At 44.1% G+C, this 23,123-nt stretch overlaps 1 protein-coding gene across 2 annotated transcripts in view; it reads left to right on the top strand.

Moving 5' to 3' along the window:
* The window catches only part of SLC25A48 (solute carrier family 25 member 48), a 48,856-nt gene extending 26,107 nt beyond the window's left edge, over window positions 1-22,749 (top strand). For both annotated transcript variants that reach the window (XM_078854166.1, XM_078854165.1), the window contains 5 exons: window positions 3,326-3,455; window positions 18,859-18,897; window positions 19,014-19,040; window positions 19,829-19,966; window positions 22,530-22,749. In XM_078854166.1, coding sequence (XP_078710292.1) covers window positions 3,326-3,448 — 123 coding nt within the window. In that variant the 3' untranslated portion in view covers window positions 3,449-3,455; window positions 18,859-18,897; window positions 19,014-19,040; window positions 19,829-19,966; window positions 22,530-22,749. The remainder of the gene's footprint in view (window positions 1-3,325; window positions 3,456-18,858; window positions 18,898-19,013; window positions 19,041-19,828; window positions 19,967-22,529) is intronic.
* The last annotated feature ends 374 nt before the right edge of the window (window positions 22,750-23,123 follow it).

Here is a 23,123-nt window from a genome sequence, read left to right as displayed (position 1 = left end):
AATTTTAAATGCTAGACTTCCTAGTACTGGACTACAATCAGGCAAAATTCCTTTTTTCTTTTCTAATTTTTGCCTTTGTAAGGACTGAAGGATTTTTTAAATGCATTTATTTTGTAGCCGGTATCAAGCGGAGTGCCCCAGGGGTCTCTCCTGGAGCCTGTTTGGTCCAACATCTTCATTAATTATCTGGATGATGGGATGGTTTGCACCCTCAGCAAATTCACGGATGACACTAAGTTGTGGGGAGAAGTAGATACGCTGGAGGGTAGGGATAAGATCCAGAGTGACCTAGTCAAATTGGAGGATAAGGCTAAAAGAAATCTGGTTCAACAAGGAGAGTGCAGAGTCCTGCGCGAAGGACAGAAGAATCCCATGCACTGCTACAAGCTGGGAACCGACTGGCTAAATGGCAGTTCTGCAGAAAAGGACCTGGGGATTACAGTGGACGAGAAGCTGGATATGAGTCAACAGTGTGCCCTTGTTGCCAAGAAGGCTAACCCCATATTGGGCTGCATTAGTAGGAGCACTGCCAGCAGATCGAGGAAAGTGATTATTCTCCTCTATTTGGCAGTGGTGAGGCCACATCTGGAGTATTGCGTCCAGTTTTGGGGCCCCCACTACAGAGAGGATGTGGACAAATTGGAGAGAGACCAGCGGAGGGCAACGAAAATGATTAGGGGGTTGTGGTACATGACTTCTGAGTGGAGGCTGAGGGAACTGAGTTTATTTAGTCTGCAGAAGAAAAGAGTGAGGTGGAATTTGATAGTAGCCTTCGACTACCTGAAGGGGGGTTCCAAAGAGGATGGAGCTGTTCTCAGTGGTGGCCGATGACAGAACAAGGAGCAATGGTCTCAAGTTGCAGTGGGGGAGGTCTAGGTTGGCTCTTAGGAAAAACTGTTTTGGTGAAGCACCTGAATGGTGAAGCACCTGAATGGGTTACCTAGGGAGGTGGTGGAATCTCCATCCTTAGAGGTTTTTAAGGCCCAGCTTCACAAAGCCCTGGCTGGGATGATTTAATTGGTGCTGGTCCTGCTTCAAGCTGGGGGGTTGGACTAGTTGACCTCCTGAGGTCTCTTCCTACCCTAATCTATGATTTTATGATTTTGGTCCCCACTCCTATTCCAAAATTCAGTAATCTAAATTTAGATATTAATGATAATTTTATCAGTGAATTTATTTAATAATATGATTCTGTTAGTAGCTTGCTAACTGAAACACTCCACTAAACATTCTGGAATTAGTTAAATGGGGTGTTGGTAAAATCAAGTTGATATTGGTTTTTAGTACAGTGAGGTCTGTGCAATAGTGCAGAGGTGGGCAAACTATGGCCCGCGGGACTGTCCTGCCCTGCCCCTGAGCTCCTGGCCATGGAGGCTAGCCCCCGGCCCCTCCCCCGCTGTCTCCCCTCCCCCACAGCTGTGCCCACCAATCTCCCAGGCTTTCCAAAAAGCCTGTCCTGCCGCTCTGAGCGGCATGGTAAGGGGGTAGGGGGACGGGAGGTTGGATAAGGGGCAGAAGGTCCCAGGGGGCAGTCAGGGGATGGGGGCGGTTGCATGGGGCGGAGGTTCAGAGAGGGGGGGGCGGTAGGAAACAGGGAGCAAGGGGGTTACATAGGGAGTCCCAGGGAGTCCTGGGAGTGGGGGGACAGGGAGCAAGGGGGGGTTGGATAGCAGATGGGGTCCTGGGGGGTCCTTGGAGGGGGCAGTCAGAGGACAAGGGGAGGGGAGTTGGATGGGTCGAAGGTTCTGAGGGGGTAGTCAGGGGGCGGGAAGTGGGAGGGGCGGAGCGCAGGCTGTTTGCGGAGGCACAGCCTTCCCTACCCGGCCCTCCATACCATTTCACAACCCTGATGTGGCCCTCAGGCCAAAAAGTTTGCCCACCCCTGCAATAGTGCTATGTGGGATGGCAGAATTTTAAAACAGGATACAAGTTAGCACTAGAAGTTTGTTATTAATACAATGACCCCTTTTCCACTTTACTGTTCAAGCAATCAAAAAATGAAGCCCTTTTCACTCTCAGAAACACATATCAGTTCAAAATATGATGACCAAAATTATCAAACCTGGGTATCTAAATCCATATTTTGTCACCCAAATAAAAGAGATGCTTAAATATGTACTTAGGCCCCTGACTTTAGGAAATCAGATTTGGAAGTGTTGGCCTATATGAAATATTGCTGTTGAGTCCGGTCTACAGTCATGTGAACGAATTCTCAATAAGGCACAGAACAATTGAACATTTTTCCTTGGATTGGAAATTGTTTTGTGAAAGCAGAAGAGAAAACTACAAAATATTCTACTTGCGCTGAGTTGGACCAAAGCAAAGACAAGGGGGTATAGGTCCTGATCCAGAAAAGCATCTACGTATGTACTTAACCTTAAACCCACAAGTGGCTCCGCAGAAGTCAATGGGATTATTCATGTGCTTAAATTTTAAGCATGTGCTAAAGTGCTTTGTTGGGTCAGGGCCTTAAAGCTGCCATAAAGGAGAAACTGGGAACTGCCCTGTCATAAGTGACTGCATTCAGGGCCCGGCTAGGAGACTCTATGTTCCTGGAGCCCCACAGAGCCAGTGTAGCTGGTTCTCTGCCACCTACTCCTGCCCTGCTATGTGGATGGTGTGTTCATGTCTCCTGAGAATAGGAGAGGGGCATTCCAGCTATCCTTGGAAGAGACCTATGGCTTCTCCAGCTTGCAGCAGAGACTGAATCCACATTGTAACACCTCCTCTTCTCTCTCCCCAAGTCCCAGTTGTCTCACACACAACTCTGGTGCAACTGAAGACTAGCCCATAAATTCTGAGCACTTCATTTGCAAAGGCAAGCGGCCCTGTAATCTTGCCTTTCTTTTTCTCAGCTCGTTCAATATAGTTTTCAATGCATGTGCAAGAGAGGAAGGGAGAGACAGATAAGAGAGGGGTGATTAAGAAGAAGATTTAGATTTCCTGTTTTCTGGTCACAAAGATTTAAACATGTATTAGTTAGCCCACTTTTTACCTAATGCAGGAAAAGAAACTTCTGAGAGCCACCTCCTGCTTTTCACTGCTGCTTGGAAGGCATTCTGTACAAGCAGCAGAGTATGTATGCAGCCCTGTCAAACTAGCAACTTGCTATTGTGTTTTGACTCTCTGGTGCTCAGGCAGAAAATGCACAGATGCATGAGCATAGGAACTAAGGCACTAACTTCTCCAGCTCACAAAATGTCTATGAGCAGATCACAATTTACCATGTTTTGTTATTCACATTTCCCAATGATTTAGCTTGGTGTTGCCTTCAGAAAAATATCTGACCTATTCCTTTGCTGTCATCTTTTCCCCTCCTGAACAGGTCTTTGTTAGGGGCATCACAGTCAATGCAGTGCGAGGATTCCCGATGAGTGCAGCCATGTTTCTTGGATATGAACTTTCACGCAAAGCACTAAGAGGAGACCAAGCTGAGACCAATCCTTAACACCCAGGTCAGCTTCACAAAGATCTTTATTGATTTCAGAGCCACCAACGCTATTAAAAATAGAGACCTCATCACTGAAATCAGTGGAAGTTGTGGTTGTCCAGAACTCCTGAAAACCCTCTATCTAAGGTACTTATGTGGCCCCCTCCCCATAGTATCTGAGCCTCTCACAGTCATGTATGTGTTTATCCTCACGATACCCCTGTGAGGTAGGGAAGGGCTATTTTCCCCATTTTACAGATGGTGAATTGATGTGCAGAGAGACTAAGTGACATGTCTAGGGTCACACAGCAGCAGCTTGGGATAGCCTGAGTACAAAGCCGCCCCGACCCTGTGAGCCTCTGCCCATGCTAATCCTGGCTACAGTGCTATTTTTAGCATGCTAGCTGCAGCTGAGCTAGCGGGGGCCTGTCGACCCATACTGGGAAGGACCCTCCCAGCTGCAGTGTAGACGTACCCGAAGATGCCGAAATATGGATTTAGGTGCCTAACTTTAGCCACCCAGCATTGTAAATCTTGGCCTAAGTGACTTAGTCAAGGTGACAAAGCTCCCAGTAGACCCAAAAGGTTGGCTCTAAAATATGCCTCAGCTTCAAACATAGTGGGCGTAGCTGTAATCCCGTTTAAATCCGTGGCGCAGAACCTCCTCATATCAGATCTCAGTCTGGTCTATTGCGTCCCTTGAGCCTTTAGCTTACTTGGATCACCATAACTGCCCTTGCTTACACTTTTAAAAAATCTTCATGCTATCTTTCCTAAGGGGCAGGTGTCTGGTGCAAGCTGTTGCAGCCTAGCAAGTGGAGGCAGATGCAAGGTTTCTGGTGACAGGTGGGAGTAAATAGGACCCAGTGCCAGGGCCAGCTCTAGGTTTTTTGCTGCCCCAAGCAAAACATTTTTGGCCGCCCCCCTCTTTTTTGGCCGGAATGCCGCTCCTAGAAATGTGCCACCCCCGGAAACGTGCCCAGAGGCGCCGACTCGGTGGGTGCTCCGGAGCTGGAGCACCCCCAGGGAAAAATTGGTGGGTGCTCTGCACCCACCAGCAGCTCCCCGCCCCAGCTCACCTCCGCCTCTGCCTCCTCCCCTGAGCACACTGCTGCCGCTCCGCTTCTCACCCCTCCCTCCCAGGCTTGCTGAGAAACAGCTGTTTCGCGTGGGGAGAAGCGGCGGCGTGTGCCTGTGGGAGGAGGCAGGGCCAGGGATTTGGGGAAGGGGTTGGAATGGGGGCGGGGAAAGGGCAGAGTTGAGGCAGGGCTAGGGGCGGGGGGCGGGAGGGGCGCAAGCACCCACCGGCGCCGGGTAAAGTCAGCGCCTATGAATGTGCCGCCCCTGGAAATGTGTTGCCCCAAGCACGTGCTTGCTTTGCTGGTGCCTGGAGCCGGTCCTGCCCACTGTGGTCCTGTAACCCCAGGGGGAAGGGCTGTGGGGCCAGAAGCATAGTGGGCAGAAGGGCAGTGCATTAGGTGAGCAGAGGTTGGGAGCTCTGAGGTATAGTCCCCTCGGTCCCCTCCGTCAAGTTGCTCCATGAGTTTTTGGTGGGGGAAACAACAGGAGCAATTCTACCTAGAATTTCCCCCTCCTTGTGGCCCCTGCAGACAAGCTGAGAAGGGAATGGAGTAGCAGCCAGGAGGGTGCTCCCACTCCCCTCCACCGAGCCAGAAGAAGGAAACAGGGAGTTGCAGGCCTCCCTCCGTTCCTCTCTCCAACATTAGAAGAACAGTGACTAGGTGCAGGGCCAAAATGTCCCGCCCCCTAAACCCAGAAAGGAGCTGCTAAGCATGTGGGCTCTAGGAGGCTTTCCCTATGCCCTGAGACTGGATTGGGTCCTTCCCCTTGAGCCCAAGACAAAATGGGAGTGGGGCCAAGAGGGTCCCTATACCACTAGGCCTAAAAAGGAGTAGAAGCAAGGCCAAAGTCTCACCCCACTTGAGGACCAGCCAGACTGGGAGGTGGCTCTCTGGGCTAGGATGCTCATCTGCTGCCTGCTCTTGGGCCTCGCATTTGCTACTGCTGAGATTAACCAGAGTAGTCAGTTTTCCATAAATGAAGAACAAAATACATCTGGTACAAGCGCCCTTTGAGCAAAAGTCCTTCCATCACTGATTACATTTAAAGCGTCATTCTCTCCGCATTACCTACTCTGAAACACATCGTTCTCATCTAAGGACAGTTGGGAATATTATTTCCTTTCAATGAAAACTAAATTATATGTCATTTATTTGCCTATTCTGTGTAAAATGGAACATGAATGAATTAAAATGGAAAGTCATGGGAAGATTGACTATGAACTGTGTATCTGAATTGTTCTGCCATGCATGGCATCTGTGCCTTAAACAGCCAGACTTTGGTTTTATTTGCTAAAATGCTGGAAAGAGAAGAATAGGCCAATACACTTCCCTTCTCTTCCCAGCACAAAGCAAAGGAGCACAGAAGACTTAGAAACTAGACCCAAGATCTTGCACCATTAGGTCAGTAGGAGCTTTACTATCGGCTTCAATGAGCATAGGATCAAGCCTCAGCAGAGGAAAGGGGGATGAGCCAGCAGAACATGCTGCCTGCTGTCCCCATTTCTGAGCATGCCATCTCTACCAGAGGAATAATGTCTCCACGATCAGTCTAGTCACAGATCCATGTGGCTGGGGCCACTCTTACTGCTGGATCCCAATAAAACCTTCACATTTGTTTGCCCTGCAAGATTTCCCTATTGTCTCCTTTATTTCACCCTCCAAGGCTCAGTAACTGGTCATTCCTGTGGGGCCATTTCAGCCAAGGATGGCTGGATAGGGTTGCTCCCGTCCCCAGCATTCTCCCAGTACTGCTCCAGGATTGGACACAGAAGACCAGCCCCTGTTTGAGAAACACTGGCCTAAATATTAACTCAAAGCTGGATGCTGGAAGGAGAGCACCAAAAATTGCACTTTCCAGCAGCTTACACATTAACATGTGATTAGCTCTGACACATGGAATTGCAGAGAGCAAAGAATGAAAATGGTCTTTCCTTAACTCTTTATTTCTAGGGACATAGCTTTTTTGTGGAAAGATGAAAATATAGACCAAATTAAACAGAACAAGAGCAAACAATTATTCTCCTAGTTATATAGAGAATTTACATCACATGAAACAATTTTTAAAATGTACCAAATGTATCTAGAGATTCCATTTCATTCTGTAGAATAGATGTGTGTATCTATTGATTATTTTTTGTGTAAAAATGTGAATTGCTGTGTTAGAAATGACATAGGAACATGCCTCAGGTCCAGTGCATTATAGAACTTAATTTTATGGGCTAAGACATATAAGCAGAGCAAGACTGCCTGACACCTGCAATGTTATTACATCTGTTCACTGTGCCTTAGGGTTTCTTGTAATGCATAATATCAGTTAAGGACCTGATTCTGCCACCCTTCTTCATGCTGAGTAAGTGAGTAATCCCACTGAAATACGGTTGCCAAGCATTCGGTTTTTGACCAGAATGCCCAGTCAGAAAGGGACTGTGGCAGCTCTGATCAGCACCGATGACTGGGCCATTAAAATCCGGTCAGTGGCACAACAGGGGCCCAAGGCTAAGGCAGCCCAGAGCCCTCTCTCACACCTCAAAGCCCTCATCTGCAGAGCCTGCAGCCCCAGCTGGAGCCCTCACTCCCCTCCTGCACCCAACCCCCTGCCCCAGCCTGGTGAAAGTGCGTGAGGGTGGGAGAGAGCAAGCGACAGAAGGAGGGGGGTGGAATGAGTAGGGGAAGGGTCTCGGGGAAGGGGAGGGGCAGGGGTGTTTGGTTTTGTGCCATTAGAAAGTTGGCAACCCTACAGTGGAACAAAGTGTCTGAATAAGTGCATGAGGAAGTGGGCACAAAGGGGTTCTACATGTTTATGAAAGGTACATCCTGGAGCCAACTGTGCTCCTGGAAACCAGTGCATGATGGGAAATCTCCTACAGGGCAGATGGGATGTTAAGGCTTTAGGCCTTTTAGCATATGGATAATATTGTTTAATTAAAAAACAAAACGAACTCAAGTGGAATAGGCACTTTAGGCCACGACATAGGTCCACTGAGATTGCTTAGCATTTTTAAAATGTTAGGGCTATTGTAGGGGAAGGACTCAATCCAGCAAAAACGTTTAAAACAAAATTAAGCAAATATTTATATGCTTTGCTGGAGTGGGGCCTATGGGAGGAGAGCTGGAGGGATTTGGGAACAGAATCTCACTATAGAATTTTCTTGTATTACAACGTTTGTAAAAGTGCTAATCAATGCGTATTTGAAATCATTTGTTCTTTTGCTTTATTCTTTCTAGTGCTCCTTGCATATACAGCACTGAGAGCAACATGGGTTTCTCTCAGTTATTTTTATTGGTGTATTTCTGTTTGGAGCAGTACAAACCAAACTGAGATAGGTCCTGCAGTGCTTACTCAGCCAAACTCACATTAAATAGAAGACTGCAGGAATGGGCCATCAAACATAGTAGCATATTACCTAAGTGGCAAAGAAGGAGGGGGAGAGAAAGTTAAATAATAAAACAGAGAAGAGGTGGGGAAAATAGTAAAATATAAAACAGGTGAAAGCACTGACCACATGATGGCGCCATACCCTGCCTTAAGAAACGGGAAAAGGCAGCTTATTACAGAACAGCTGAAAGAGTTGAGAACACTCAGAACTCTGCCTGGCTTCATTCAAAATGCTGACCAGGTGTGCAGGAAACAGGTCTGATCAAAACATGGCCCAGTTTGATGGAACCATTTGCTGGCACTGGACAAATCTTTTGATGAGCTTAGCTTGAGTTTAACAAAACCACAAACTAAGCAAAACACTGCAAGGTTGCTTCATGACACTTTCACGCAGATTTGCTGCTCAGGCTTTTTGCAGCGTTGGTGGTTCAGTGACAGAATTCTTGTCGGCCATGCAGGAGGTCTGGCTTTGAGTCTCAGCCAATGCATCAGTTCTGCGGTGGGCTTGAGGCCGAAATTAGGGAGTGAAGTTCCACGGCTTGGTTATGGAGATCAGACTAGATAATCATAATGGTACCTGCTGGCCTTCAAGTCTATGGAGACTGACTCTGAAAAGGTTTAAAACCTGTCTTCAAAGTAATAAAGAATGAAGGGCTTAAAACGTGTTGTGAGTTGGTTTTTTTTAAAATGGTTCAGATATTACTATTGTTGTTGTAGTTGACTGAGGTAGAGAAAACGCATGACTGAAATGTTCTCACTTTTTAAATGAGTCCAGTTACAGTATTTGACGTTACGACTGGCAATTTCTCTGGATGATAACATCTCCCAGATACTTGTTTTTCTATCTTCTCCTGACCATGTTAGGCTTTTCTGGCTGCAAGGTAGGATATGGGTGAGGCATCGGGTAGTTATAACTCTACTTGCAGATCAGCATTCACAAGATCTTTTTGAAGTTCTTATGCAGAGGCTTGAGGATGCTCAATTTCGTAGGCTGCTGTTTCCCCCCCTCTGTTTAAAATGAGAAAAAATCCTTTGTTTTAGTGTGTTTTTGAACTAAGGACCTGATCTCTGACAGATCCTAGGAGCAAGGCCAAATTGCTCCCTAATGACCTGGAAATTTAATTTAAAGGCTCCGTCTTTTAAAAAGTTACTGTGGCTGGGACAAATAATGCCTCACGGAGTTCGCTGGTACACATGGGGAGCAGGCCCCAGCTGTTGAGCAGGGATGCAACAGCATGAGAGGGATTCATGAACTCCCAGCCCCTCCTTGCACTCCCATGCGGTAGCTGGATACATCCAGGACCTATGGACTTGATCCCTTTCCCAGGGAAGTCACTGGTACTACTCCCATTGACTGCAGTGGAGACTAGCCCCCAAAGTTCACCTCGAGTCATCACTTGGGACTTGAAGTAAAAAATCACTCTTAGGAATGGATTTCAACTTTTGTTAAACCAAAGTCCTCTGAAACAGTCTCATAAAGTAGTCCATTCCTGTTGAGTTGTTGGGGTCCTGCACTGTCCTGTTTGCTAGCCAATAGGATGTCTTCCCCACTGCACCTACATCTCTTTCTGTTACCAAGTGCACCACAGGACTAAGGCAGTACTCCGGACTGACCTAAGGTCAGTATTTCTGGGATAACTGCTACTGCTGGTCCAGTAGGGCCAGACCAAGCACCGGGCCAAATCAAAGGGGAGTTTAGACACAATCTAATGTAGTGTAATTTCCATTTTCTTATAGCCATACTACATATGTCAACTTAGAATCGTTGAGATTTCCTTACTGATATTCACTTATGGAAACTCACTTTGTCTCCTACCCACTACTTACTCCCTTCTTACACACCTTTGAATTTGGCTCCTACTGATTTTTACAGATCCTGTTAAAATCATAGTTATGATGGCGCTGCACCAGCCAGGGATTCTTCCACATCTAAAGAATCCCCAGCTGTTCATGTAGGCCAGCTGGATGGCCCTTTTGTTCCAAGAGAGCAGTATAAAAATACGATAGTAAAGACCAAAATCTGGCCCATTGTCTTCAAATTATGTAACCAAAATGAAATAGCTTCAACAATGGATACTATAGTATGATGCCATTTACATTCTTATCTCTAGCATCTTCAAGACCACCACATAAACCAATATTCCGTGTGATAAAATTAATTTACCATGTGTCTCATATTTGATCTTCTCTCCCATGACATCTTTATACTTTGCTTGTAAACCACAGACTATAATCTATCTGTCAGAAATTAAGATATGGGGTTTTTTTTCCTACAACTCTGAGTAAAATGTCGTCTCCCCAATTTCTTTCAATATTCAGACAGGGTGTTTCGTAGCAAACAGCACTCTGCTTCGTGAGAGATTTATCATCTCTAACGTATCACTGATTTGAGCTAAGAACATCAAATGACTTTTTGTAACCATAAAGGAAAAATAGAAGTGCATTCCAGGAAAAAATAATGAACTCCAGAGTAAGAAGTGGGAAAAAAACCTTAATTGTTAAAATTATACAGGACAAGCATGCACATACCCCATCTCCCCAGAATACAAATTAAATAAATGTGTTATATGTACATTTTAAGACAACGGGAGTTTTGCCATTGTGTTCAGTGGATGCTGGATCCAAGTCTTAGAGAAAATTGTATCAATTACTGCAATTTTCAAAGAAATTCTTCAGAAATTATATATGCTAACAAAGCTCTAGAATCAAAAGTTAGAGGAGCAAAAGACTTATTAAGATCCACATGTCCTGCAGAATGGGAATGTCTTTTTTAATAACAACTCAATGGTTTTTACATGTAATTTACTCTTTAAGCCAAAAAATAAAGCAAAACCCTGCAGTACAGGTGGGGTATTAAGGCTTCAGTATAGATCATCAAATTCCTAGAGATAATATACACAGGCTCTTGAGTTATAGAGAAAAAGGCCATGCATGGACAACTAGCTGGACCACAACATCCTGGTTCTGAAGACAACAAAGAGATTTCTAATGACAGGGGCCAAAATTAGTGTAAGAACTGGGCCTGATGAACGTGAGCTTCCTAAATGAAAGCTGTTTAATCCTGTTTAATCACTAGAGTGATCTGGGCTCTAGGTTCAGGCATGAGAACAGCAGGTTCCACCACCACGGGACTCCTTCCTGTGACAGCAGATGCTGGCAGTAAAAATGATAAAAGGAAAACCTTAAAAGATAAGAAAAAATGTGAGGTTTGGTGACTCCTGCTTTCCCCTGCTTCTAGAGTCTGTTGGGAGTGAGATACTCTTGCAACAAAATACCCAGCTAATTGCTCCAAGGGCTTCATACTTTGCAATGCCTCAAGTGTTACCAGACTTGTGACTGCTGTACGGGCAGAAAGGATCACCTGCAATGTTGCTTGTCCTCAGGGTCTGTCACTGCACTGGCCTCTACTGTGCTGTTAAGTGAGACCTGGATGACTTAGATCTGAATGTATTTTGGGAACTGGAAATGCGATGGTGTCCTCACCAGTTTGTTCTCAAGGAAAACAGAATTTGCCTCCTCCCTCCCACCTGTGAAAAGAACAGGCTTCAGCACCCTGTTTTCCTTGAACATGTTTTGAATTTTGTCAGAACTTAGAAATTTGGAGAAGGTCAAAAAGAAAAGGAGTACTTGTGGCACCATAGAGACTAACCAATTTATTTGAGCATAAGCATCACAAAAGCTTACGCTCAAATAAATTGGTTAGTCGCTATGGTGCCACAAGTACTCCTTTTTGTGAATACAGACTAACACGGCTGCTACTCTGAAACCTGGAGAAGGTCAGTTTTTCAATGAAAAGGCAAACTTTTCTGCTGAATAAAACCCCACACTTCTTTTTTCTGACCAATTCAAGTACTATGGTTATTTATTTCTTCATAATATCTAACGATTTGACAATCATTAGTAATTGACTTCCGGGCTCCAAACCCACAGAGACTATTTCAGTTCTAAGGATCTCTCCAGTGACCATGACATGACTGATTAGAACTGGAGATGCTCTTCATAGTAAGCTCTCACTTCATTGTCTAGAAATAAAGGCAGAGTGGGAGTTTTACTTGGGCTCCTCTTGCTTTTGTCACTTTGAGTCCCAGCCAATCTCAGCATTCGTTCTGTATGAGTCACACTTTGGTGGAGAAACATTGTGTAGCTCGTTGCTTTTATTCGTACAGTTGCAGCAAGGTGGTGGCACATGAGTTGGCGTCAGCTAAATGAAAAAAAGTTCAAAGCAGCTTTATCTCCGGAAAAAGTAAACTATTCAACACTATCATGTCCCATTTGTGGTTAGCAAATTGCATGCTCTCTGCAACATCTTGATAAGTGTATACCGTAAACTTTCTTGATACTTAAAACAAGACAGCATGTCATTTTGGTGTTTTCCATCTGTAGGGAATCTTTCTACTGAACAGGGAAAGAATTATGAGAATATTCTTAGAAGCCTGGTGATGGGTTATCTTTAATGATAAGCACTCAAAAGTCCGGACGCTTATCCTGATTATCCACAATCCAAAGCCTAAAAGCTCACTTCCCATGATATGTTAGGCATACAAATTCTCTATATTAATGGTGGCACACATTCATATATTACTGTGCATCATCATAAAAATATATCGCGTAGGGTTGATACATAAAGCCAGAACATCAAAGACCTTTGGGCTGGAATTTTCAACGATGCCTAAGGGAGTTAGGTGCCCAGTCCCCACTGAATTTCAATAGGATTTGCATGCCTAACTCTCTTGGGTTCTTTTGAAAAATCCCAATCTTACTCTCTAAATTGAACCTAGGTCTGTAACCTGCCTGTCATTGCACTCTGCTAGCTAATGATGGCGTTTGCCAGAAATGCCATTGTGTAAACAAAAGTAACTTATAATGTTGCTGCTACTTCTGTATTTTGGGATATCCTGGAAACAATGGTGGTGCCGTGTGAGAGACAGAAGCCAGGATAAGCACAGCGCCTTGAATGCTGAATTTACTTTGAATTCACTTTCCTTTTCTGTGTTGAAATCCACAAATTTCTAATACCTCAATATATTTTGGCATGTTTTATTTAAAGAAAGGCCAAGGGAACAAAATAGATGAAGACATGATATACAAAGCAAAGGGCTTCTACCCCGTTTGATTTATATATATATATATATATACACACAAAGCAAAGGGCTTCTACCCCGTTTGATATATATATATATATATATATATTCACACACAAAGCAAAGGGCTTCTACCCCGTTTGATATATATATATATACACACAAAGCAAAGGGCTTCTACCCCGTTTGATTTATATATATATATATATATATATACACACAAAGCAAAGGGCTTCTACCCCGTTTGATTGATATATATATATATATATAAAGGTGTAAATTAACTGTAGTTGCCAGTGGTGCTGGAAAAATTTTTATAGTGGGGGTGCTAAAAGGCGGAAACCATGTATTTGGGTTGTTATTACTACTTCAAGCCAGGGGGTGTGGCAGCATCCCGAGTTCCAGCACCTATGGCAGTTGCTCCAGATTTATCTGCAAATCAGACATGACAAGGATCTCATGGCGTAATAGAAGGGGAGAAAGAGACAAAAGATGTAGCGACAGTCCTGGCACTCCCAACAAGTGCAGTTTAAAGGGAGGAGTCATGTGGCTCAGTTGGCCGGTGAGGTGTATTTTTCTTTCTCTCTCACCCGCAGTGCTCATCCTCCATGGTTCTCTCCCATTCTCACAGGAGGACAAAGGAAATGCACACCATAAATATTGTCTGAAATCCTTTTGGAGCGAGACCTTCCAGAATCCTCTTCTATCTTCCTCCTTTTACTCACCTCTAGTCTCATTACCGTGCCCCTCCTGACACAAGAAGGTTGGATGCAATGAATAAAATCTAATTGAAGTAATTACTCTTTGAACATTTTTGAAACCATCTTTGTCAGTGCACAGTGTATTTCTGAGGTTTTCCTGCTGATTAACCTGAGCCTCCCACCTCCTGCTGTCAGAGTGACTGAATGCTACAGATTAGGTAGATAAAGTTTCTCTTGAGAGTACATAAATGAAAAGAGAAAGTCTCTTTTATCCTCTATGCACTCCTCCAGTGTGATGCAGTTTTAGAAGTGATGAGTACATTTTCTCTATGCAAATGAATGGAGATATTCCTCAAAAAGCTCAGGGTAAAATAGGTCATTTTCCCCACCACGCAGCTTTTTAGAAAACACCAAGCTTTTTCGGTTTCACCTAGGCTGTGCACCCATGGACACCAAATGGAAGTTTTGCCATTGACCTCACTGTGAGCAGGACTGGGCCTTTATTGTGTAAAACATTTCAGAACCCTTTACTGCTGGGGTATCTTTGAAGGACAATGCTGATGGTCATTTCCTTTCATTCTCACTGATGTTTTCTGGTTTTACTTTTGAATCCACAACGAAAGTGCAGCATGTGTCCTTTCTTTATGGTTTACCAAATGTTGTGGGACTAAAGTTTGGCCATACACCCAGCACTGACTAGCGATTCAGCCTTGGTCCCTGTGACATGGTACTGTTAGCAGCTATAAATAAAGCCCCTTTTGGGAGCCAGCCCACAGTGAGAACACACCAGGCACTAGGTAGTCAGAATAGGAGCAAGTTGGGCTTGGAAGGTTAGTGGGAATCTGGTGAGCTAACGCGGTGATTAGGTCACCAGCTGGACAGTTCGAAGAAGAAAGCAAGCAGTATAAAAGACTAATCCAGAGAGCAGGAAGGAGCCCCTTTAATCTGCAGCTATGTTGTGTTAGACCTGGAGCCTAAGGAAGAAATAATAATAAAGACTCTTGATGAAGGTACCCTGGTAGACTATGTGTGCTGTTTAGTCACCAGAAGGGCTTACCAGTCAGGGTTTCCAGGCTGGAGGGGAAACCTGTTTGCAAATGGGCACTTGTCTGTGATACACCTGTCAGCTAGAGCCAGGAAGGTTTGAGAGGTGGCCTGTATGAGGACAGGTTAAGCCCGGGAAAAGATGGAGGAGCTGATACGGGGGCTAGCTGAGCAACAGAAAGAGATGCAGAGGATGCTGCAGGCATTGCAGCAGACGGCTGGGATGGCAAGCACCAGGGAGAGCACCAGCAAGCGTTTTAAGAGTTTGTGAAGACAGAGACTCAGTACAGCAGCACATACAAAATTTGATACGTCCTGCTGTGGGAAACAGAAGTTGGAGGCAGGGCTGCAGCTCTGTACAATGAGCCCTGGGGGTGACACCAGTGCAGTCTTACTGACTTTTGAGAGAACAGCTATTGGCCCAGTCTGGGATAAAGGGTTATGGGCCCTATGGTTAGCCCCTTATCTGGCAGGAGAAGCCCAGGCTGCTTACATGGTGTTAAGCAAGAAGAACACCAAGAACTACAGTGTGTTAAAGGCTGCTATATTGGACCATGCAGGCTTGTCAGCTGCAAGGTACAGACAGATATTTAGGGCCACCAGGTGGACTAATGGGGTACGGCCTAGAACCTTTACGCAGAAGTTGACTGATTGAGCCAACCAATGGCTGAGGTTAAAGAGGCAGGATGTGGAAGCAGTCATGGATGCCATGATCTTAGAACAGTTTATGCTCGCATTTGTCTGCTTGCTCCTGCGGAGCAGGTTGGTTGAACAGCAGTGGTTATGGGAAGGAGAAACTCTAGTCATTGAGTGCATACAAGGGGAGAAAAGAACTTAGTCCCATGAGAGGTATGGGGAGGTTCAGGTGAAAAAGTGTTGAAGTTGTGAAAACTTTTCCTTATCCCATGGTCTTAGGATTGGGACCCATTCCCTTTAAGTAGGTGAAGGGAGGCCCTGTGGAAGGAACCTCAATGGATGGCAGAAGTTGAGATACAAGTAAATCCTAGATAGATACTAACAGGCCAAGAAAGTGGGGCCCAAGAAGGAAACTCCAGAGCAGAGGAAAAGCTGTAGAGAGTACAACCTAAACAGATATTAAAAGGCTGAGAGAGCAGAGCCCAGGTGGAGAACACCAGAATGGAGGAGACATGAGTGAAGGAGCAAGGGTCACCTTGTAGAAGGACAACCCAAAGAAAGAGTGGAAGCCAAGCCCACTATACCCCAGTTAGAAGGCCCAGAGGCATGAGAGATCCCTAACATCTATGGGGAAACATAGATCATCAGACTGTGAGGTGCTGGCTGGGGAAGAGCCCCCGTGAGCGTTGAAAAGGATGGGATAGATCACGGGCAAAAGACTGCAGGATGTCCATTGTGTCATGACCTGTGGGCCAAAACACCTAAACAGTGTTTATTCTGTGGATGGAGAATGGAAGACCCTCACAGATGGTCCACAAAAAGTCATACTAAGGTGGTGAGGGTTTGTTGCCCCTACAAGGAAGACAGAGCATGGGCAGGGGAAAACTGAGCCCCAGTGGAAAGGGGGTCCTAGCTAACTAGAGAAAACACAGAAAGGGAAGAGGTATGTGAGAGGGTGCTGTTGGCAGCTGTAAATAGAGCCCCTTTTCGGAGGCAGCACCCTGGTCACTTAGAACAGGGCAATGGGTCGTTAGAGTAGTAGGAAGTTAGGTAGACTGCTTGGTTTTGGAAGGTTAGTGGGGATCACTTGCACCTGTAGAGAGTCTGATGAGCTAATGAGGTAATTAGGTCACCAGCTAGATAGCTCAGAGAAGAACACAAGTAGAATAAGACTGTGTCAGGGTGCAGGAAGGAAGCCTTTTCCGTCTGCTGCTATGCTGTGTTGTCTCTGGAGCCTAAGGCACGAAATAATAATAAAGATACTTGGTATGGGTACTCTGGTAGAGTGTGCATGCTGTTTAATCACCAGGAGGGCTTACCAGCCAGGACTGCAGATGGTACCCATTTATAGTCCCGTTGACCTAGAGTAAAATACTGCATTTTTAACAGCTATTTTCTTTTGTTCTGACTTTGTGCCATCCAGGCATGGACATAATCCCATTCCATGCACAGAAACATCCTGCTTCTGTGTCCTGGGTACACATTCAGTTTATACGCTCTGTCCTGTGAAGATGAATTTTTAGGTAGCTTGGGAAAGATGCATTATGTCACTATGCTAGATCCCACAGAAGGGTATTGGCAGACTCCTGTTGCCCTGGAGTCAGGGAGAAACATGCTTTTTCCACACTCTGTGAATAGTTCCTCTTCTGGACAATGCCATTTGGCTTTCCTGGAGCATGCAAATTTCCCCCAATGATGGATCAAATCCTTCAGCCTCATAACCAATATATGTTGCATACCTTGATGACATGGAGATCTAACATGTTGACTTGGATACTCATCTACAGAAGATAGCAACGATATTGCAATCCCTAACAGAGGTAGACCTACTAGCAAACCCTGCTAAATACTGCATAAGAAAGCATGAAACTTATTACCTAGGGTATCCCCTGATAAAAGGCCAAATCTGGCTGCCAGTAAGCAAAATCTAGTGGATGTGCCTTCCCTTAACACAGAAAAGCAGTGGGAGAATTCCCAGGTTGTTACTGATAGTTCATGCCAGGGTTTGTCACCACAGCAATTCCCTCGTGAACATTACCCAGAATAAAGCCCCCAGACAACTTTACTGCTTGAAATCCTGTGAAATAGCCTTTTCATCTCTCTGAGACATTGAGTAGCCTGCCAATGTTACACGACACCAATTTTATTAAGGGATTTATACTTCAGGCCAACACCACTGAACGTTGGCGTGGGGCAGTTTTGTCCAAAGAAACAGAGAGAGGCACACCCACTGCTCTTCCTAAACAGAAAGCTCTTTCCTCAAGAGACAGTCTACATTGTAATCAAGAAGTGTAGCTGTGAAATGGGAAGTGGATAATTTCTTTTCAAGACAATCTTCAGAAAATTTCCACTCAGGGTACGCTCAGACTGACCAGTGGAGGATTCAAGATCTCGTTGCATAACAGAAGGGGGGAAACTTCAAAAACCTATATAAACCTATAAAGGAAAAGGGATGGGGACTAACTCTTGCACTGCCAATGAGTGCAGTTTGAAGAAAGGGTCTTTATGCCCCAGGAGCCTTGGTCCTGTTAGGCTCAGCCTGATTCACAACTTCTGCTATTGTTCTGGATTTGCAGGCTAATCCCTGTTTGGTCACGTTTTTGTATCCAACTTTTCCTACCTGCTCAGGCCGAGACTAGAAAAGGGACTATCCTGTCAAAGTTCTGCACCCATGAAACTGAGGTCAGATTCAAGTGCCCAAAGGAAGCACTCACAAGCTTTGCAGCTGTAGTTCACTGTGGATACAACTCTACCTGTGGAACCTGTAGAAAGGACTTGGGCCTTTTTACTGCCATGTTGGTGTCAACAAGATCCTGCAGCCTTTTTGCCTCTTACAGAAAGGTTCTTTGACTGAGGGGAAAAGCCACAGCCTGTGTGCCTCTGTACTGTCTTCTCAGACACTTTGCATTGGGCAACGTTGTTGTATATTTGCTTTCATGATACATGATTTGAAATACAATGAGAGGCAAAATCCGCATCTGAACAAAAAAATGCTTTTGTGGAAGATTTTTTTCAACCTTTGTGTTTCCTGCTGTGGTCTGACAAAACAATGATAAAAATTAATCACTTCAGAGGAGCATTCATGAATTTCCCCACCATGAAGGAAAAGCCACTTCACTAGGTGACTCAGTTACGTATTTGATTCTTCCAAATGCAGTCCAAACTTAGAGGGAAAAATAGTGGGCACTTGGTATCAGTTTAGTAGCAGGGTTTTTCCCCATTAGAAAGGGAATTTTGTGCAAGACTCAATTTAAAGGCGCGTCTGCCTGCTCTTCTGTCAACCATCAGATTGCATTGCACTTGAACACCAGAATGCTGTCATACATAGTCTTCTGTTGTGGCCTGCTCTATGTGCAAGCAAAAGGGTATTGCAAAGTCGATGAGATTATTAGGAATACGCATGAGCTACTTGTAAGTGATGTGATTATTTGGTATTTTGTGTAAAAATAGAGATTTGCAAATTATAAAATGATAGTAATTGTGGACCTTTCACTCATTATCATTTTAGGAAGAAAAATTTGAAACCTGCGACTGTAGTCTGACTGATGTAAGTGGCTGAACTCTCCCTTTGAAATTGATTACAAAATTAAATTGCAATTTGTATGCAAAATATTTACTAGGCTGGTAATACTGAATTGTAATGATTATTCTTTTCATTTTCAGTCATGTTTATGTCTCCCTATTTCTTGGGTAAGTAAATATGCCCGATTTTTCTTTAAATACTGCAGCTGTGTAAAGTGTTCAGTTTCCATGTTGAAATTGGTTTCGTTTGATTTTTAAAAGTTTGTGAAGAAGTTTCTTAATATATGAGCAACAATGAAACATATAAGGCTTGATCTTGCCTCCTCTGAAATAAATGGCAAAAATAGCTCTTCTAATGTCAGTGGAGCTGGATCAGGTGCATAATCAGTTATAAATTCTTTATGGGCCAGATTTACAAATGTATTTAGGTACCTAAAGATGTAGACAGGCTCCTATCTGCAATTTCAATAGCAGTTAAGTGCCTACCCTATTAGATGCGTTTGAAAATCCTACCAGATGCCTATCTGAATGTTGGGGTGTCTAAATACCTTTGTAAATCTGGGCAGAGAGGCTAAGTGATTAGCGATCAAGACTCCTGGTGTGAGGGTTAAGCTGCAACACCAGGCCTCCACATTTTTGAAATGTCCAGATATGCTGAGAAAATTAATTTTAGCCTGGATTATGTTTGAGTCCATATATCTTTAAATTTTCAGGTATCCAAGTCTTAAGTGAAATATGGCACTGGTTTCTTACTAAAGATAGGATGCTTTTCTGTTTTAAAAACTAGCCAAAGTTCTTCAGTCAGTGTGCAATATAATGCAACCTTAATTACTTCAGTTGTGACATTCCACTATGTTAATGAATTAGCACTTCTCCTTTCTTGTGATGAGTATAGTTTAAAGTAAATGTAATCCAGCCTGCATTAGGTTTTCTATAATGCATTCTTCATTTACCAGACTGGTTGTGAATTGTCATGCTTTGTGGATGGATTTAAAAGAATGAATGAAACACTGCAAGTTGGTGTCAACGTGAGGGACAAGATTCGTCACGTTCATCGATCGCTTTGGTTACTGCAGAAGAAACAGTGCAACAATGTAAAAATTTCTTTTATTATTTTCTTTCTTTTACATAAGAGATTTTGAACCTAAATATTTTATAATTAAGTGTTTGACTAAATTTGTTGTGCCAGACAATAGCAAACTGTTTGCAAAGGTGCCCAACTTTAAGACGTGTCCAGCTGTGGGAAAGAGGCGTGAAAATTGGCAACTCCTATTTTGGCTCCTTTCAAAACCACAGAGAGGAGTTTACATGGTCCTTTGTTGACAGAAGGTGCAGAAAGGTGTTCTGGAGTGACACCGATATGTGACAGGAGATGATCCACATATCAGAGCATGTGTCTCCTGACTCAACAATGTGCATGGACCTTTATATAGATTTTTCAGGCTCCTAAAAGGACAAATCATGTTTCTGGGGATACCCCTGGAGCTGCTGCCTGCCAGAATTTGGGCATATATTTCAATGCTGATTTGGCAATTTGATTTTTAAATCCTTTTTTAAAGTATTGATGTGTAAAGAAAAAAATAAACTTGCTGTGGTTTTGATTTACACTTAGACAGCTCAACTGACAACTTCTGGATGATCAGGAGCAGTATTACTAGAGCGCTGAAAACAATTCAGTGCAGCTTTCCAGGCCAGGCTTCAGAGCCCAAGCTCTGGCCTGAGCCCAAATGTCTACACAGATATTTTTAGTACCCTAGCACGAGCACGAGTCTGTCAACCGGGGTCAACTGCCATGGGCTGCTACTCGCTGCGTAGATGCACCCAATGAGGTCTGTGCATTTTTAGTACTAGGTGAAGGGTATACAGAGGGAAAAACAAAAGTTCACCTGAATTCCCCTTTTCTGGGGACTTAGGATTCATGAGCCAACTGTTCTGTCTGTAGAAGGCTGGCCAATATGAAATTTATGACACCGGGTAGCAATATGCAGTAGCCCTGTCATTCCCAGGATATTAGAGAGACCAGGTGAGTGAGGTAATATATTTTATTGGACCAACTTCTGTTGGTAAGAGACAAGCTTTCAAGCTTACGCAGAGCTCTTCTTCAGGTCAGGGAAACTTACTCAGAGTGTCACAGCTAAATACAAGATGGAACAGATAGTTTAGCATGAGTATTAATACATATTTGAAGGGACCATTCAAGGTGAAGTTAACATTATATTAGAACAATCTACAACCCATTAACAGCTCCCCCACAGCTGCTTTCCACCCACCCCCCTTCCTTTCCTCCCTATGACTTTTCACCTTGAATGGTCCCTTGAAATATGTGTTAACTACTTATGCTCAACAATCTGTTCCATCTGGTATTTAGCTGTATGCCGTGTAGTTGCAGCTGTGTTGGTCCCTGGATGTTAGGCTATGTCTACACTAGGGACCTTACATCTGCACAACTGTACTGATGCAGCTGCGCTGCGGTAAGATCTCCCACATAGCTGCTTTATGCCGATGGGAGAGAGCTCTCCTGCCAGCATAATTAAACCACCCCCAATGAGTGGCGGTAGCCTACGTTGGTGGGAAAAGCTCTCCTGCCAACACAGCGCTGTCTACACAGGGGCTTCTGTCAATGCAACTCACGTTGGTCGGGGGCGGGGTTTTTTTCACACTCCTGAGCGACGCAAGTTTTACCGACAAAAGTGCTAGCGTAGACAGAGCTTTAGAGAGACACTGGCTACACGAGCACGCTTATAGCAGCGCACCTGTTTTGTCTCTCAGCTGGTAACGATGGCAGTTTAGCCAAAAGTAACGTGCAGCATTAAAAAAGGATACTGGAAACTCTGTTGGGTTAAATCGATAGTTCCAACAGTTCTAATGTGAAAATAATTAGACTGCTCATAGCTTTTCCTGGATATCCGGAAGAAAGCATAGTTGTCATAGGATATTGATTGAGGGAAAGAAATTATTTCAAGATTTGAACTTGATTTGTGGTCATGAGCCAGATGTTGGTCTGACGCTCACCGTCAATATAGCAGCATAAATACAATTTTTAAAAATCCACTGGTATCCATAGGACAAAAATAGTGGCTCGGACATATCAGTTAAGGAAATGGTCAAATCACTGAAACTGCCAGAAGAATTAGGATTTGTCTTCACGTAAAGCTCTACAGCAGCGCAGTGACATTTCACCACTGTGGTGACGTTTCACTGGTGCACTGGTGACATTTCACCACTGTAGTGCTTTAGTGAAGACTTTACTGCGCCAACTGGAGAGCTTCTCCCGTCAGCATAATTAATCTACCTCTCCAAGAGGCAGTAGCTATGTCGAAGGGAGAAGCTTTCCTGTCAACACAGCACTGTCTACACATGGAATTAGATTGGTAAAACTACGTCGGTCAGGGGTATGGATTTATCACACCCCTGAGCGATGTAGCTATACCTATATAGGTCTGTAGTGTAGACCTGGTCTTAGGGAGATGCGGAAAGAATTAAGGTGATTCATTGTGACAGAACCCATCACCATCCACACCCTCAACCCAACCCCCCTTATCACACAGGTCTTTATTCAGATCCTAAGCACTTAAAACCACAATGTTGAGGGAGGGACTTTATTTTTCTTTCCATTTTTTGTTGTTTGTTTAATTGCCTTTTTTTTTTCTACCACAGCTCCTGTTCTGTAAAGGACACTGTCACACAAATTCCACTGGGAACATAGAGAAATTCTTAACACTCGTCAAAACAACCTTTCAGCAAGTGAAAAAGGAGAAAAGCGGGAAAAAATGACAAAGGAGAAAAAAATGTTATTTATTGTATTTATTATCTAAATAAAACATGAAAGACAGTAATTTGCTGAAAACAATAAAACTATATTTTACATGAACACTAATGACTTTCAATCATCCTTTTTTTACAATTTTTTTTTTCCAGTGGCACAAAAGAATTTATGTCTGGTCATATGGAGGCTTGGGCCCAGAGTCACAAAACTATTTAGGCTCCTAACTTCCATTGAAATCAATAGAATCCTTGATCCTTAGCTAACGCAAGCTAATGTTCAGCACAGCTAAGGTGGTGGTGAGAGGGAAGGCAAAGGTAGTTCTAAATAACTTTTCCACCTTCTCCAGTCCGGAGGCTGAATCATCCTCTATCATGAGTTAGAGCAGCCTATGGCTGTAATTAGACTGATTAAAGGTAAACTTATTACAACAGTGATGTCTGAAACCGCAGACTGCCTGAAACAATAGTCCAGAGAGGTGTGAACTT

This window comes from Lepidochelys kempii, chromosome 8 (genome assembly GCF_965140285.1).
Source record: "Lepidochelys kempii isolate rLepKem1 chromosome 8, rLepKem1.hap1, whole genome shotgun sequence".
Taxonomy (NCBI): Eukaryota; Metazoa; Chordata; order Testudines; family Cheloniidae; genus Lepidochelys; species Lepidochelys kempii.
The sequence above is the reverse complement of the archived record's forward strand: the minus strand, read 5'-3'. Positions and strand labels throughout refer to the sequence as shown.